This window comes from Oncorhynchus mykiss, chromosome 30 (assembly GCF_013265735.2).
Source record: "Oncorhynchus mykiss isolate Arlee chromosome 30, USDA_OmykA_1.1, whole genome shotgun sequence".
Lineage (NCBI taxonomy): Eukaryota > Metazoa > Chordata > Actinopteri > Salmoniformes > Salmonidae > Oncorhynchus > Oncorhynchus mykiss.
This window is the reverse complement of record NC_050570.1, coordinates 23,472,861-23,490,142: the sequence shown is the minus strand read 5'-3', so window position 1 is coordinate 23,490,142 and position 17,282 is coordinate 23,472,861. Positions and strand designations below refer to the sequence as shown.

Below are 17,282 nucleotides of genomic sequence, written 5' to 3'. Positions count from 1 at the left end.
AGTTATTTCATGTGAGCTGACAGTGCATAGCATTGTAATAAAGGAACATATCCTCAAAATTGCATTTATGTGAGGAGAGATAAACATGATGATTATTATTCGGATATTATATGGGGCACGGCTTAATCCATTTACAAAGGAATTTTTATTTCAATTACATTCACAGCCGTGTGTGTGTGTGTGTGTGTGTGTGTGTGTGTGTGTGTGTGTGTGTTATTGAGTCAGTGTTTCCTCCATAAGACTGTGACCAAGGCCTTTGTCCAGACAAGAGCACCAGTTTCACCTGCATCCCCCCCTGGCTGTGACCTATGCAACCCCTACCACCCTGAGGTCATGACCCTGCCTCGGGCTTCTCACACTTCCCAGTCCCTGCCTCCCTCTGTCTCCTCTCCCTCCCCATGGACACTGTGTGTGTCCAGAGTCCAGACCCAATAATCCACAATTACACCCACCGCTAAGTGCACAGTAAATAAGACCCTGAGAGGACTTTTCATTGGTGAAAGCTCAGACATCCTGGCCTCCTTGTTGGGAATTTGTGTCAAACAAACAAGCAGCAATCTGGGCTGGCCCGGCTGGGGAATGGGCTGTGATGGGATTTGCAGGTAGCAACAAAAACACAATTTAAGACTTAGGTTTGGCTGATTGCAGAGCGGAAACATGTAAACAATGTGGGAGGTTCGGAATTGGGGCAGATGTAATCTCAGAGAAAGGGTGCGAAGGTGCAGGTGAAGCAAAATACAATCACAGAAAGAAAGAGTTTGAAGAGAAAGGGCCAAAAAGGTAGAGGGAGGTGGAGAAGAGGCAGGAGGAAGAGCACAGTGCGATGAAGTGGACGAAGCTGCACTTGTTATTGGCAGGGAGTAAATTCAGTTTGTGTTTGTTAAAAAATCTCCAGACAGAATCTCTTGTCCTGTCCTCGGCATGTGCTTTGTGACAGTGGCTGTCCCTGTCACTATATGCCTGTGTGTGTGGCTCTTTACTTTTTTATTAAAACAACATGATCCATGAGGCGCAGAGGGTGACTCCCAGCACCGCTGATTCTAATTAATCCACTCTCGGCCACGCCGGGCTAAAACGCTTGCAGTCTATCAGATTGAAATTCATAACTTAATTGAGGTCAAAGCCTCGAGCCGAGAGAACAGAAGTCTCTGGCTGGGACCAGGTAGATCAATAGTAATAAATATCTGGCTGGACTACAACTAGTTCATGGCCACGCATTATGTGGGACAGACAGACAGGCATCACAGGGCAGAGGGGACCGAGGAACGGCGGGGCGACTCAATGTTGGTGTCATGTCTCTTAGAGGGGGGGTTTCTCCACTGTTGACTGCAACTGCCTGGGAGAGACTATGGAACTAGTTTAGGTAGTTGTTACTGTGAAATATAGACATTCACATTAGACTACTCTACTACAACTCACTATTTGATTTTGTATTGACTGCTGAGTGGCAGGTTAGCGTGAACGTCGACAACAAGGGCCGTGTGTGTGTGTGATTTGTGATACCATAAGTATATATATTTTTTTATGAACGACCTCTTACAAAATAAGCACATTGATTTGATATTGATGTGAGGAGAAATTAATGAATTAATTAAAATTAAGTGCTTAAGTGTCCCCATGGCCTGGGTGTTCAGTGTCTATGTGGGTGATTGTTTAAATGGGGACCATGGCAGTTTGTTGAGTTGTGTGAAGACAAGAAAAACCTTCTCAGACCATAACACAGACATGTTATGCTATAGCTGTTGTGTGTATTTACACCCCTTGACCTATTCCATATTTCGCCTAAATTAAAAATGGCTGAAATATTTTTTTAGCACCAATTTACACACACTACCCCATAATGACAGTTTTAGCAAATGTATTGAAAATGAAATGCATCTCTCATTCACACCCCTGACCTAATACATGTAAGAATAATCTTTGGCAGCGATTTGGAGCTGTGAGTCTCTCTGGGTAAGTCTCTAATAGTTTTGCACATCTGGATTGTACAACATTTGCACATTATTATTTTTAATAATCTTCAAGCGCTGTCAAGTTGGTTGTTGATCTTTGCAAGACAGCAATTTTCAAGTCTCTCCATAGATTTTCAAGACAATTTAAGTCAAAACTGTGAATGGGCCACTAAGGAACATTTAATGATGTTTTGGTAAGCAGGTGTACGAAACATTTGACACCTATTCTTCCCATAACGTAGACTGACCAGGAAAGCTATGATCCCTTATTGATGTCACTTGTTAAATCCACTTCAATCAGTGTAGCTGAAGGGGAGGAGTCGTGTTAAAGGCAATTGAGATATGGGTTGTGACGAAAGATTTAAGTGCCTTTGATCAGCGTATGATAGTAGGTTCCAGGCGCACCGGTTTGACTGTGTCAAGAACTGCAACACTGAACTGCAACACCGTTTCCCATGTGTATCAAGACATCCAGCCAACCTGACACAACTATGGGAAGCATTGGAGTCAACATGGGACAGCATCCCTGTAGAATTCTTTTGACACCTTGTAGAGTCCATGCCCCGACAAATTGGGGCTCTTCTGAGAGCAAAAGGGGGAGCAACTCAATATTAGGAAGGTGTTTCTAATGTTTTGTACACTCAGTGTATATTTGGCATTGTGTTTTAAGTTATTGTCCTGCTGACAGGTGAATTTGCCTCCCTTGTCTGTTGGAAAGCAGACTGAACCAGGTTTTCCTCTAGAATTTTGTCTGTGCTTAGCTCTATTCCTTTTCTTTTTATCCTAAAAAACTCCCTAGTCCTTGCCGATGACAAGCATACCCATAACATGATGCAGCCACCACCATGCTTAAAAATATGGAGAGTGGTACTCAGTAATGTGTTGTATTGGATTTGCCCCAAACACTTTGTATTCAGGACATAAAGTTTATATCTTTGCCACATTTTATGCAGTTTTACTTTAGTGCCTTCTTGCAAACAGGATGTATGTTTTGAAATATTTATTTTCTGTACAGGCTTCCTTCTTTTACTCTGTCAATTAGGTTAGTATAGTGGAGTAACTTCAATGTTGTTGATCCATCCTCAGTTTTCTCCTACCACAACCATTAAACTCTGTAACTATTTTAAAGTCACCGTTGGCTTTCATGGTGAAATGCCTGAGTGGTTTCCTTCCTCTCTGGCAATGGAGTTAGGAAGGACACCTGTATCTTTAGTGGCTAGGTTTATTGATACACCATCCAAAGTCTAATTCATTAATAACCGCCATGCTCAAAGGGATATTTAGTGTCTTTTTATTTTTACCCGTCTACCAATAGGTGGACTTCTTTGCGAGGCGTTGGAAAACCTCCCTGATCTTTGTGGTTGAATCTGTGTTTGAAATTCACTGTTCGAGGGACCTCACAGATAATTGTATGTCTGGGGTACAGAGATGAGGTAGTCATTCAAAAATGCTAAACGCTATTATTGCACACAGAGCGAGTCTATGCAACTTATTATGTGACTTTGTTAAGCACATTTTTACTCCTGAAATTATTTAGGCTTTTTATAACAAAGGAGTTGAATACTTATTGACTCGAGACATTTCAACTTTTTTAAAATTATTTTTAAACTTAATTCCACTTTGACATAATGGGGTATTACATGTAGGCCAGTGACACAAAGTCTGAGTTGAATCGATTTGAAATTCTAACTGTAACATAACGACATGTGGAAAAGTCAAATGCAGTGAAAACATTCTGAAGGGACTGTGTATAGCTATCCTTCGTAGGTTCCTGATGTCAGGGGTCTCTTTACAGTACAGACTTAATCCAGTTTAATTCAAGGCTCTAAGACAAGGGATTATGTCTTGCACAGAAGCCTCAGGCAGTGGCTTTAAGTACTGTATAATGGCAATATTGACATTCTCCTAGTGTCTTATTGTGAACAACTCTTCTCTCCCAGTAAGTCAACTGTGTTTTACTATTTGGCTTATTAAATGTTTGGTGCATCGTCCTTGTTAGTGGCAATGCCATTCTGTGTGGATTTGATGTGTTGTGTTGTGATTAGAAATGTCACAGCTTTGTACCCTTAGCTGTGTTTGGCTGAACTGTAGAGTATCGACGTGAGATCGGAGCTATGTTCCTGGTCTGTCCAAAGCCAGGGTCTGTTTTATCAGAGCAATACAGGCCAGTGTGTACTGCACATTCTCATCTCTGTCCTCCACCTCAGTGTCAACTGCCTTGGTTATTAAACTAGTAAACACACACACACACACACACACACACACAGGAACAACAGCAGCTGATTGAAATTCTACGGCAGGAGCATTATTACAGGTTTGTATCCCTCCCCCTTCCCAGCACGGCCTCCCATAACAAATGGCTCAGTCATCGGAGTCATAACAAATATCTAACGGAATTCGTCATAAGTTTAACGGTGTGTGTGTGGGGGGAGGGAAGGGTGGCCCGTTGCCTGCTGTGTGAGAATGGCAGTGTTCCCGCATAGGCAGGAATAAATCTCGTCTGCACTGCCCAGCTACAGCACACAGGTCACACACCCACGGCTCAGTGCACACATTAATACAGATATTTCAGAAAGCCAGCCCTGCTTCCTCTCTTTTAATAGGGCCATTGACAAACTGTAATGAATCGCCCCAGCGTTTCCAATCTGCACCCGCTCCCAAGCCACTGCTCAGTACTCACTCAGGCCTTTTTTAGTGGCTGGGGGTGGATATGTTTTCTTTACCTTGGCGAAAGGTAATTGCCCTGTTTTGTGGAAGCACATGTTTTTGTGCGTGTGCTTTTTTTAATAAAAGAGGAGGGGTCTACAGAAACTCAGTTTGACAGAAGGGAATCATAGGAGTTTTAATAAGCAACCGTTTACTTTTGATAGGGTATTACAATGTTATTTCTAATAGGACTTCTGCATTAGCAACCCTTCTACAGAGCGTCTCTGCTCAGCCACACACAGAGTGAAATTACACCACTCATACAGTACATTTGACATTTATACATGCTAGCAGAGGTTATATGGCACATGTTTAAATGAAAGTAAAACGGCCGACACAACCATTTTTAAAAGTCCCAATAGGATAATGCACAGATGTAGATTTATTATATGACGCACCGTGTAAAGAAGTAGCTACGTGACTCATATTCCTGCTGCAGGTAAGAAGAAAAGTCCCTCTTTGCAGTTAGTGTTGTAACTACCTTTCTTATTGGCTTCTCACAATTTGTACACTCAACAATTTATTTAATCCACATAAATTGCGCTGAGCATTAAAGCTGTCCTCAGCTGCTTACTGATGGAGAGCGAGAAAACAAAGTGACTGTTTTCCTCTTCAGGGTCCAGTTAGTAGTCAACCCCACTTTATGGGCCTCTCTCCCAAATGCCTGCTGCCTGGCCATTGATTTTCATATTACACTCTTATGTATTTATTTATTTTATATATTTCTTTTTAAACATCATTGATGATCCACTCGACTTGGAGCACACCAATGTTAATTCCCTGCCACTCTTCCCCCATGCTAATGGATTCTGCCGAGTCCCTCGGGAGCAAGCAAGAGCGGTGGGAGAGGAGGTGGGAGAGGGGGAGGGACGGAGGGAGAGACGAGAAAGTGGAAGAGCGTGGGAGAGGAGGGGGAGAGAGAGGGGGAGGGAGAGACGAGAAAGTGGAAGAGTGGTGGGAGAGGAGGGGGGAGAGAGAGGGGGGAGGGAGAGACGAGAAAGTGGAAGAGCGGTGGGAGAGGAGGGGGGAGGGACAGAGGGAGAGACGAGAAAGTGGAAGAGCGGTGGGAGAGGAGGAGGGGGGAGGGAGAGAGAGAAGGAGGAGAGAGAGGAGGGGGAGGGACAGAGAGAGGGGGAGAGAGAGGAGGGGGGAGGGGCGGAGGGAGAAAGAGAGAGGGGGGAGAGACGAGAAAGTGGAAGAGCGGTGCTGGGGGAGGAAGAGAAGTACAGTATACACGAGGAGGAAAAGAAGGGAGAGTTTTCCTTTCCCATCCTCCAAAATGACAGAGAACCTGTGGAGAAAAATATAATCTCTTGATCCTCTGACACTAAATAAAGCATGGTAAACATACATGTTTGGCTGCGTTCTTGCAGGGTGCACACTGTTGTTGTGTTCCTTTAAAAATCAACCCCAGACTGGTTTTAATCAACCTCAATCTGAATACCAAAACACAGACAGGTCTTGGTTTCAGAAACCCAATCGTTCCTAGCAGACATTGTTGGAAGAATCCATTTCCGAACGGTTTCAGTTGATTGGGACGTTAAGAGCATCAGACCTCTTGGAGTGGTCTTGGCCCCTGAGCTCCCTGGTTCCTCTTCTCCAGGAATTGTATAAAATATTACAGTGTGCTTTAGAGAGCCTGTGAGGTGGTTTATTGGCACACAGGGTGACCTGCTGTGGAGCCCGGAGGCAGGCGAGGGGCAGCCCGGGCACCTCAAGGACACTTTGGGGAAGCGCTAATTTGCACCAGCATGGCAGTGCTCACACGCTGAATGGCAAGGTTAACACTCACTGCACAGATTCAATTAGGGGTGCCACTGTCTTCTGATCCCTTTACCTCTGGATATCCAGCTCCCTCACACACACACACACACACACACACGCTCAGAGTCACAAATGCACACACACACATACAACCAGATAAACAAAAGCTGGTGTCTCTTTACAAGAAAATCACGGATATTCAGATAATAATTTTAACGCATTTTTCCAGTTGATGTGTCTGTATTTGGTCTGGAGACATCTGTTCAGCCCATCAGTGCGCTGTGTGTCCTGTGATCTACTTTAATGGAACACAGTAACATAGAGACCGCAGGCAGTACCATAGAGTACCCAGCAGCAGGTCTTCAGAGACCTGGAATAACCCCGGGATCAGCCTGTTCTCCTCTGTCTTTCTGAGACTCTGATTAATGGCACCTGCTCATCGTAATGGTATCTGCATATGAATGGTGGAGGGTTCTATCCATGCTCCCTTTACAAGTCCCACTGCAAGCCCTGGAGACCGTCGAGCCTTTCTCCCTTCTCTCTCCCTTCTCTCCAGCGCCATTGTCATTATACAAGTCAGCTGCAGCTGCATGCATTGATCATAAATCATAATTGCTTGTCAATTTTTCCCACTTGTTTAATGTGGCTGTCAGGGACAGTGGAGCGAGAGAGATAGAGAGGTGCAGGAGGTAGAGAGAGAGGGGGGGAGGGAGAGAGAATGGGGGCGTCGGTTAGAGAGTAAGATGTAGCTGGAATAGAGAATGGTGTTAAAGGATAAAAATCCCACAATGGCTTTCAGCACACCTACCATATGCCATGGGCAGTTGCCGGATTGCTGTGGTATGAAAACAAGAAAGCTTTTAATGGCTGGCCATGGAGAGCACAAACCCAAGCCCTGCTTGTTGCCTCATGCTGCAGCAGGTTCTACAGATGGCAATGGATTTGAGAGAGCATTTTTCTCTACGGAATATGTCTGGCTCACGTAGACAAACCTACTTTGCTGTGGTGTACTGGAAAGACCTTGTCCTGTAACCGTTTCGTCCTCTATCTCTTTCTCTCTCACTTTTTTCCATGTTTCTTTCTCTGTTTTATGGTCCCTTTTACTCTCTTCATGTCTATCAATGTTATTTCTCTCTCTGTCTGTCTGCAGCCTCTTTCCTCCCATGCAACTGGGAAGGCAAATTCCACCACTCCCCTCCAAGGGTGTTGGCTTCTACAAACAAATAGAGAAACAGGGATGGATATATTGATAGACTCAGTCACAAACATACAGATGTAAGATTTAAATTTGACCTATATTGTCGCAGTAAAATAATCCTACAGCAACAGGATTTGAATGTTTAGTCCATAATGTTGCTTGATCGTTGGTTAGGCTATTAGCATGTCAAAATGAGGCTATATGAAAAGTGGAATACTGTTATTATAACAGTGTGTTAGTGCAGGTTTTCAGTGAATTTATGTAAATCATGAAGCTCATCCGCATTTCCTGCGGCGCAGGAAAACTTTGGTGACATTTAAAAAAAGAGCTATGCTGTGATGTGCTTCTGTAATGGGATGGAGAGCTACAAAGAAAAATGCTACCTCCAGCTAGGAAGTCTCCTCCTTTTTCCAAAAGCAAATGGGAGACAATCCAATTTCTCCTGATTCCATCAAGCCTCTCTTGGAGCATTAGTAAATGCTGAGAGGAGAGGCGAGAGGACCCACCCCCCCCCCCCCCCCCCCCCCCCCTCTGGCTCCCAGACAGACAGGACCAGCCAGCTTCCACACTGCAGCACTTTAAAGAACCTAGTAAAGGGCAGGGCCCTCACCTCCACTAACATACATGGACCCTTTAGTCAGTCTCAGTAGTGCACCAACCTGCAGGGTCCTACTTCTGGATTCTGCTGCCACATAGGCTACATACAATATATGCCTTTTTTAAGGGAAACCTCTTAATTTTACGATGTACAAACATGCTTTTAGTCTGTTTTAAGTTAATATATTTTGAATACAAACTTATGTTTACATGTTTGGTTTGGCGTTAGTTACTTCATGTGTTGCCCACTTATTTTATACACTTTTAATCTGTGTTAATTGTGTGTGTGTGTGTTGCGTCAAGTTAAGTACTGTATGAGGCAACTTTTGCATGTGTCCTCCCTGTCATACCCTGGGAGTGTCCCTGCACACACCGTGCTGTCCCAGCCGTCCGGCACTAACACCAGATTAGTTGGAGGGAGCAGATTAAGACCTAAACCCCTTACAGTTTAATTATTCCTGTATGTATTTGTGTGCATCAAGGTCCCACTCGCTGCCTCTGCGCTAAACATCTGCCACTCTGCCTCTATCGCGTAGGGCAATAGACCAACTATTGTGTGTGTGTGTGTGTGTGAGCGCATCTGCCCACTGACATGCTTTTATTGTCCGGATTTGTACTTTTGTGTGTATTTGATATTTATACTTTGCACATCAAGTGGGATTAAACCTAACACTAACATTGTACTGAATACTCAACATTACCGTAGACGCAGACCACAGGAAAATACTGTGTCTCTCCCGATCCATTTATGGTTGAGGACATTTGCATCAGTATTCTATCCATCTTGGGGGAATTGAACTCTCTAATGGAATCAGCAGGCCCCTGAAGTGGTGCTGCTCAGGGCAAACAATAGGATCTCACTCTGGGATCGTTGGAGAGAGCCTTTATCAAGCAGCGTAGGTGATCTCCCTCCCCCTCATGCTCTGGGATGATTCGACAGTCTTTGTCTGACACTGGGTTGGTTCCACTAATGGTTGTCTTCACTGGTTAATAGGCTAGGGCCAAAGGCTAAGAAAAAGAGGATTTACTGATGTTCAAATCAAGTCCAGCTTTATTCATACAGCACATTTCCGACATGGAATGCAACAATGTGCTTCACAGAAGAAGAAAAAATAGGCTATTCCAGAGGCTGGGGGCATAATAACTAAAGGCGCCTCTCCATACCTCTTGGTCCTAGGCTTTTAGATAGTTAAAAGGCCAGTGCCAGAGGACCTGAGGGACATACTGGGTACATACAGTTGATTCGGAAAGTATTTAGACCCCTTGACTTTTTCCACATTTTGTTACGTTACAGCCTTATTCTGAAATGTATTCAATTTTTACAAATCCTCAGCAGTCTACACACAATATCCCACAATTATAAAACGAAAACATGTGTTTAGACATTTTTTCTAATTTTGTTAATAATACAAACGGACCTTATTTACATAAGGATTCAGACCCTTTGCTATGAGACTCGAAATTGAGCTCCGGTGCATCCTGTTTCCATTGATCGTCCTTGAGATGTTTCTACAACTTGATTGGAGTCCACCTGTGGTAAATTCAATTGATTGGACATGATTTGGAAGGGCACACACCTGTCTATATAAAGGTCCAGTTGACAGTGCATGTCAGAGCAAAAACCAAGCCGTGAAGTCGAAGGAATTGTCCTTAGAGCTCCGAGACAGAATTGTGTCGAGGCACAGATCTACCAAAAAAATGTCTCTCTCATTCATAAATGGAATAAGTTTGGAACCACCAAGACTCTCCCTAGAGCTGGCCGCCTGGCCAAACTGAGCACTCGGGGGAGAAGGGCCTTGGTCAGGGGGGTGACCAAGAACCCGATGGTCACTCTGACAGAGCTCCAGAGTTCCTCTGTGGAGATGGGAGAACCTTCCAGAAGGACAACCATCTCTGCAGCACTCCACCAATCAGGCCTTTATGGTAGAGTGGTCAGATGGAAGCCACTCCTTTTGAGTTTGCCAAAGGCACCTAAAGACTCTCAGACCATGAGAAACAAATCAAATCAAATCTAATTTATTTATATAGCCCTTCGTACATCAGCTGATATCTCAAAGTGCTGTACAGAAACCCAGCCTAAAACCCCAAACAGCAAGCAATGCAGGTGTAGAAGCACGGTGGCTAGGAAAAACTCCCTAGAAAGGCCAAAACCTAGGAAGAAACCTAGAGAGGAACCAGGCTATGTGGGGTGGCCAGTCCTCTTCTGGCTGTGCCGGGTGGAGATTGTAACAGAACATGGCCAAGATGTTCAAATGTTCAGAAATGACCAGCATGGTCAAATAATAATAATCACAGGCAGAACAGTTGAAACTGGAGCAGAAGCACGGCCACTATTATTCTACAATGTAGAAAGTAGTGAAAATTAATAACCCTGGAATGAGTAGGTGTGATATTTCTTTTTTCCTGTTTTTGCTTTGTCGTTAGGGGGTATTGTGTGTAGATTGATGAGGGACAAAACACAAAAACACAACAAGGAAGCGTGCAGGTAAGATCATCACCTGCCCTAATATTTAAAAGATTCTGCTCTGGCAGACAGTTCAGGTCAATCATGATGAAAACCGCCCGTCACCTGAGCAGTTGAAGTGACTATTGGGATAAAAGTTTAGTACTTGGTCCCATATTTCTAGCATACAATGATTACATCAAGCTTGTGACTCTACAAACTTGTTTGATGCATTTGCTATTTGTGTTTCAGATTATTTTGTGCCCAATAGAAAGTATTGGTAAATAATGTATTGTGTCATTTTGGAGTCACTATTATTGTAAATGTAGGTTGACGTCTGTATTCTAACATGTAAGTCATTTAGCAGACGCTCTTATCCAAAGCGACTTGAGTCAATAAATGTACATACCCCTCCACAGAGTAACTCTGGAGCTCTGTCAGAGTGACCATCGGGTTCTTGGTCACCTCCCTGACCAAGGCCCTTCTCCCACTCATACTTTTTTTCTCTGTACTGGTCCCCCGTGGGAATCGAACCCACAACCCTGGTGTTGCAAGTTCCATGCTCTGCCAACTGAGCCACAAGGGACCCTGTTTGTACAATGTCTGTTGCTGACAGCGCCTATTGTCTAAGTCAAATTCAGGGTATGTACATTTATTGGCGAGTAAAGGTGATTCTGATTCTAAAGAAGCAGCCAGTTGGCTTAGTGACTGGAGGTATTCTAGTTGTTTCCATCTGAACAGCGGCTAGCTGGTGACAACAATATTGCAGTTTGTCATCATTAGGGGGTGAAAAGGCACGCTGGAGACGAGTCCGCCTTGATGATGCGTATCATACACTGTCAAACTGACCTCTTCACTCCCGGCCTCATGCTGCCTGCACACACAGCCCACAGGATTTACACCCCCGCTGACCTCTATCCTAAATATTGTTTTTCTTCATATCAGCTCCGGTCACAGACCATAGACACCACTTCAATTTGTCCCAAACGGTGGCGGTGCTCAGGGCAGACTGCTCCTTTGTACCAAGATCATTGTGTGATGGGACGGCCTCCGTGGGTAATGCGTTTAGCACGTTCTCACCCCAGGTCAATGACGAGAGACGCCTAGGCTTTGTTCCCTCGCTCTGAGCCTTTTGAGCACTGAGGTCTGCCTGGCCTGTTGGTCACAGTGTGTTAACCTGTGGCAGAGGGCTCAGAGAGGGCTCAGCTAGGGCTTAGGGGTGGATAGTGGGCTGATGCCATTGGTTCCCCTGGTTCAGTCTGCTATAGAGTCTCAAGTTGAAAGGTTTAATTGTTCGCTCAGTTTGAGATCAGTATTTCATATTTTTACATAATCTTTATGGGGAAATCATTGGGTTTTTAATTTAGTCGAAAGGTAAAAAGCAGTTTTCTCAACTGCAAAGTTTGCGAGCCACAACTTTACAACTGACAAGGCTACGGTTCTTTCATTGTTCTATGAGCAATGGTTGTCTCTATGATTTAAGCTTGTTTTATATACCCTTTACTGTGTTATGGGTCTACAAGTTAGACCTGTTTGTCTGGAACTCTTCTCAGGTTTCTTAACATTTCTCTCTCTTTTCACAGGATGACGAGGGCCAGACAGCACTGCATTATGGTAATCTTCCGGATATCACAGATTTTCATTTGGAATTCTGGATGAATATGTGTCTCTAGGCTAAGTTTGTGTATGAGTGTTTGTATGTATGTACATGTCATGTAAATTGAATTTGTTTATGAGTGTGAACAGTTGTATGGGGATGGATGGGAAACCATGAACCATCTGCTCTCTTGGCCCTGCGTATGTCCCCCTCTGCTTCTCTTCTCCCTCTTTCTCATCCTCCTCTCTTCTCCCTCTTTTACTGCTGTTGCTATCTCAGGTGCCTTTCATCTGTCAGTGTCTCTTTCATCCCTCCTTCTTGCCATCTCTCTATGTCAGTGTTAGAGGGTGTGGGTGTGTGTTTGTCTGTATCTGTGCGTATGGAGGGGCTGTGTGTAATAATCACCAGGTCTCCCCAAGGAAATCAACAGTGCTCCTCGGACTCTCAAGACCCCCTCCCATGGGCGGTCCCCATGTCCTCTGAGCCCTTGGTGTGTGTATGTGGGGGGGGGGGGGGGACACCATCTGGCCCTGGGCTGAGTGGGCATTTGGCTGGGCTTGGCGGCTGCAGTGTAGGGACTGGTCACGTGGCTGGCATACAGTAGACCACTGCCACCAAACCAGGCAGGAACAGGAGGATGGGGCATAAAAAAATGACTAATAAACATAAGCGATGAACTCCAGGAGACAAATAGCAGAGAATGAAAATTCATTTCCACCTCTATTTACACTGGGCCACAGTGGCTGGCAAATGATTAATTGAGGGTTTACTGCACACTATAAATTGTTCTCCTTCTCAACGACTCCCGGGGGGGGATGAGGGTTTTTACAGCCCAGGGCCCCCGTATGGCGCACGCAGCCCGGAAAATAAAATAAAATGTAGAAGGAGAAGAAAATTCTCGAACCTGACATAACCAAGCCTCTTATTTTCTCCCTGCTAAGAACGAGCGGCGCTTTAGCCACCTCTGGGCTGGAGGTTTAAAAGGGCCTGCTGTCAATCAGCCATTCCCGCTGACATCAGCCTATCACACAGGAGCAGGATAGCTCTCTTTTAAGGGGAGAGAGTGATTGAAAACACTCAGAGCGCAGTGGAATCCTGGTGCATCAGCGCTGTGACTCGCTAACTTGTTTAAGAAACTGCAAGCCCTCTCCTCATATCTTAGCCTAGCTTGCAAGTCCTTTTAGTGGGAAACCAATTGCAAATCGGCACAAAATCAGTGTTTAAGCCAACCACAAGTTCAGGGCAATGTCAATGGGCCTCCATATGAGCTTTTCATTGACTCCTGCACTCAGGTTAAAAACGTAAGGAATATTAACACCAATGAGCTGTGCTTAGAGGCTGTGTTCAGATGTAGCTGTGTGCATCATGTCTACAGTGACCTTGAAGCCTTTTGAAGGTGATTTGGGTAATGTTAGATATACAGATTTGTGTATATTCTTGTCATACCGCCCAAAATGATATATGGAAATAGCTGCTTTCATGGCATGTTAACTGTAGTCAAACCTGGATCCTTTTACCTCTGAAGTGCATCACAATTATATCTCTTTCCTCTCTCTCTCCCCCTTCTCTCTCCTCTCCCCCTTCTCTCTCCTCTCCCGCTTCTCTCTCCCCTCCCCCTTCTCTCTCCCCCTTCTCTCTCCTCTCCCCCTTTTCTCTCCTCTCCCCTTCTCTCTCCTCTCCCCCTTTTCTCTCCTCTCCCCCTTCTCTCTCCTCTCCTCTCTCCCTTTCTTCTCTCTCCTCTCCCCCTTCTCTCTCCTCTCCCCCTCTCATTCTCTCTTACCCTACTCTGTTACTCTGCTCCTTCCTCCCCTCCCCCTCTCTGTCCTGCAGCGTCTGCGTGTGAGTTTGCTGACATAGTGGAGCTGCTCCTACAGGCTGGGGCAGACCCTTCCATTAAGGACCAGGAGGGCTCTCTGCCCGAGGAGGTCACTGAATCCAGCTCCATCTCCTCACTGCTGCGCCAGTACACCGCCTCCAAGGGCTAGGCCCAGCTTCACCATCCCCTCCTCTCCCTCTCCTCCCCTCCAGCCTGTGCCCACTCCAGACATAGCACACAGCCCTCTCAGTAATGATGATGATGTTTTTTATTGTCACATACACCGGATAGGTGCAATGGTCATCCCACTCTGGCAGTTCAACCCGCTACCACTTCATTGTCTCTCATGTCAAATTCTAAGGAATCCATCCGTCATCATTGCTATTAATAAAAATAAAGAAATGTCATCCAAAAAGAGGTTCCTTCTGTTTCAGATATTGTGTGTTACCTTTGGTTGTCTTGTGTTTGCTGATAAAAATCTTTAAAATACAATTGGACAGCGTATGGACATTTTACCCTAGGAGTAAGTCAAACTTATTATATTATTCAGAATAATGTTTTAAGCATTTTTGTTGGCATCATTCTTGACAAGCAGAATGTAACTGTATATTTAAATGCATCCTAAAAATAAACATCTAATATGCAATGTTATATTCAGATGGAGCATGGAGAACTAAAAGTTCAACCTTATCCCATGATGACTAACAACTATATAACACACACATCGCCTGGCGAGGCCTCTTCGTTTAAGTGAACTGTTCACCTAGCACATTGTGTCTCCCTTGGCCCACCCCACATACCCACACCCTCTGTTATGTCACTTAAAATATATTTGGATGTTCTCCAAATAGCCAACACATGGGCTTCCTCCAAATCTGCTTTAGTTTTTTGTAATCCCTTCTGATCAGAGCAGTCTCTTTGGCACCCCCTCCCTCCCACCAGATGAGAATACTAAATCTGGAATCTCAGCTCTTAACCACCGCTTGATAAAGAAGCTAATGCACATTTGAACAAACAATGGGGACAAGCTGTAATCCCTCTTTCTCTCAATCTCCCTGAACATGAGGCATTAAATAACAGTCACCGAAAAGAGTCCTGCTGTCTGTCAGTCAGTCACCATGGCCCCAGTATACAGAACAGAGACGGCCCAGCCCAGACAGCCTGCTCTCTTACGGTATCAATGAGAAGGAGAGCTATTATGACCCTCAGCTTGTTACAGTATGCATTCCCTACACAACCAGGAATAATGCTGTTGGTATATTTGAAAAAGCTGTTTCGCCCATGTACCAGTCATTTCCTGAATCTCGATTGGGTTGGGGTAGGAGTCGGTGATGTCATACTCCCCGGGCATGTCTGCACAACTGTGACACTAAGCCCATTATGTTTCCATTATGGGCTTCAATTTTCTCTGAGCTTTTCACTTTTGACAGTGCCTCCTCTCAAACCTTCTTTACTTAACGTTTATGCATTTTTACAAGTCGCCTCTCTAACACCATTAGTGACAGATGGCCAAGGTTTGTTACAGGGATGAGCTGGAGCACTTTCCTCTGCCTCTCTTACTCTCCCCAGTCTGGGGGCTAAAAGCAATGGCATGTTGTTGTACTGGCCAACTCTTAATGCAATCTGCTCGCTAGTCCCCAGAACAGTATTGCTTGGAATTCAACACTAAGTAAAATCCTGTCTCTGCTGTTGAAAAGCATCCCTCTAATATCTTCACGAGAACTCGATAAGTCTCTGTTGCAAAGCTGGGTGTTTAGTGCATGATAAACAAGTGTTGCCGTCTGCTGCTACTCGAGGCGATAGTGATCCAAGCTGCTCCATAGACAAGTGTCTATATGGTTCGTCTCACCAGAATGTTCTAATAAGCAACACCTCACCAGGCACTGAAGCCAATATCCTGTTAACGACCCTCCCTCGCTTTAATGAAATGTGAACTATCTCATTTCTGCTATGAGGACCCAGTGAAAATAACCTAATTTCACTTAAAACAGAAGAACAACCTTGAAGTTGTCAATGAAAAGCCTCTCTGTGACTCAAACCCATTTAAAGCTACACTGTCATGGCAGCCATTGCTCATCATTAAAATAAGCCATAATTTGAAGAAAATATCCTGTCTTGATGTCCAAGATGAAGTTCAGTCTGAACCAAATATCTATTTACATGTTAATAGAATTGTTGCCTTCAGGAAGTTTGTAATAGACGCCTCAGATCGATGATGATGGCATTTGTGCTTGTGTTTGTCATCTTTGCAAAAGCAACAGTGCAGGAATTTCCCAGATTTATTTGTATACTAGTGCTGTAAGTGCCGTGTAAATTATACGAACTGTCTTTGTTGCTGTTTATCTTTGTAAGGCAGCACTATTACAGGGTATCCATTAATGGTCATAGCTTGTCATCGGCTGAATAAAATCAGCTTGTTTTGTGGCGTTTTATGCAAACATGCTTGTTCTGCTGGACTGATCTTTTCTTCTTCTCACACAACAGGAGCTTAAACACAACCAAATCGATAATACTTACGTTTAGGACGGACCAGGTAAGACTCAGAAAAGGTCTGGATAACGGTTGTGTTGCCTATGATTGAGTTTTACATTTGTTTTAATTTTGCTATGAATATGTCTAGTCTAGGCCTGTTTCAGATGTCTATCCAACAACACTTCTTTAGCGCATGGGTTATAGTGATGCTGAATTGTCGTATTTGGTTCATTTACTATGTGTGGTTGTATACACTACTGTATTAACACTGCTCTGCTATCTTGCCTGACCACAAATCATATTTATCCATGTTTCACAAGGCAGTTTACAATTAGTTAACAGTGCAGGGATTAAGGAAAGATTTGACTGTGCAAAACTGCAATCTGGTGCAGTCTTTAGTAGCAGAGGGATCAGTGTTCGCTGCAACTGAGCAGATGTGCTGCTTTGTCCTGTTTTTTCTCTCCTATGGGTGGGACGGGGGTTAGTGTATTGGTTTACGAATAAAGACACAGAAAACCATGGTTACTACAGTCTGTTTGATTGACTGACTGGATCTCCATAATTGAATGTGTAATATTTGTATCAGTTCATCCTTAAAGGGATAGTTCATTCAAAGTAAGATTATAGTGAAAATAATAGTCTCTACATTTTCAGTGAACACATAGCTACAATCCTATGGGATTACTATACTGAAGTGAGTGATATTTGGTAAATTGATGCTATTCTTATGCAGTGGT

The 17,282-nt window shown here is 44.2% G+C and overlaps 1 protein-coding gene across 1 annotated transcript in view; it reads left to right on the top strand.

The window, feature by feature from the left end:
• LOC110521577 (acyl-CoA-binding domain-containing protein 6) overlaps positions 1-14,551 on the top strand; it is a 33,142-nt gene extending 18,591 nt beyond the window's left edge. The window contains exons 7-8 of the mRNA XM_021599216.2: positions 12,244-12,274; positions 14,088-14,551. Of these exons, the coding sequence (XP_021454891.1) occupies positions 12,244-12,274; positions 14,088-14,242 (186 nt within the window). The 3' untranslated portion in view covers positions 14,243-14,551. The remainder of the gene's footprint in view (positions 1-12,243; positions 12,275-14,087) is intronic.
• Positions 14,552-17,282: the final 2,731 nt, after the last annotated feature.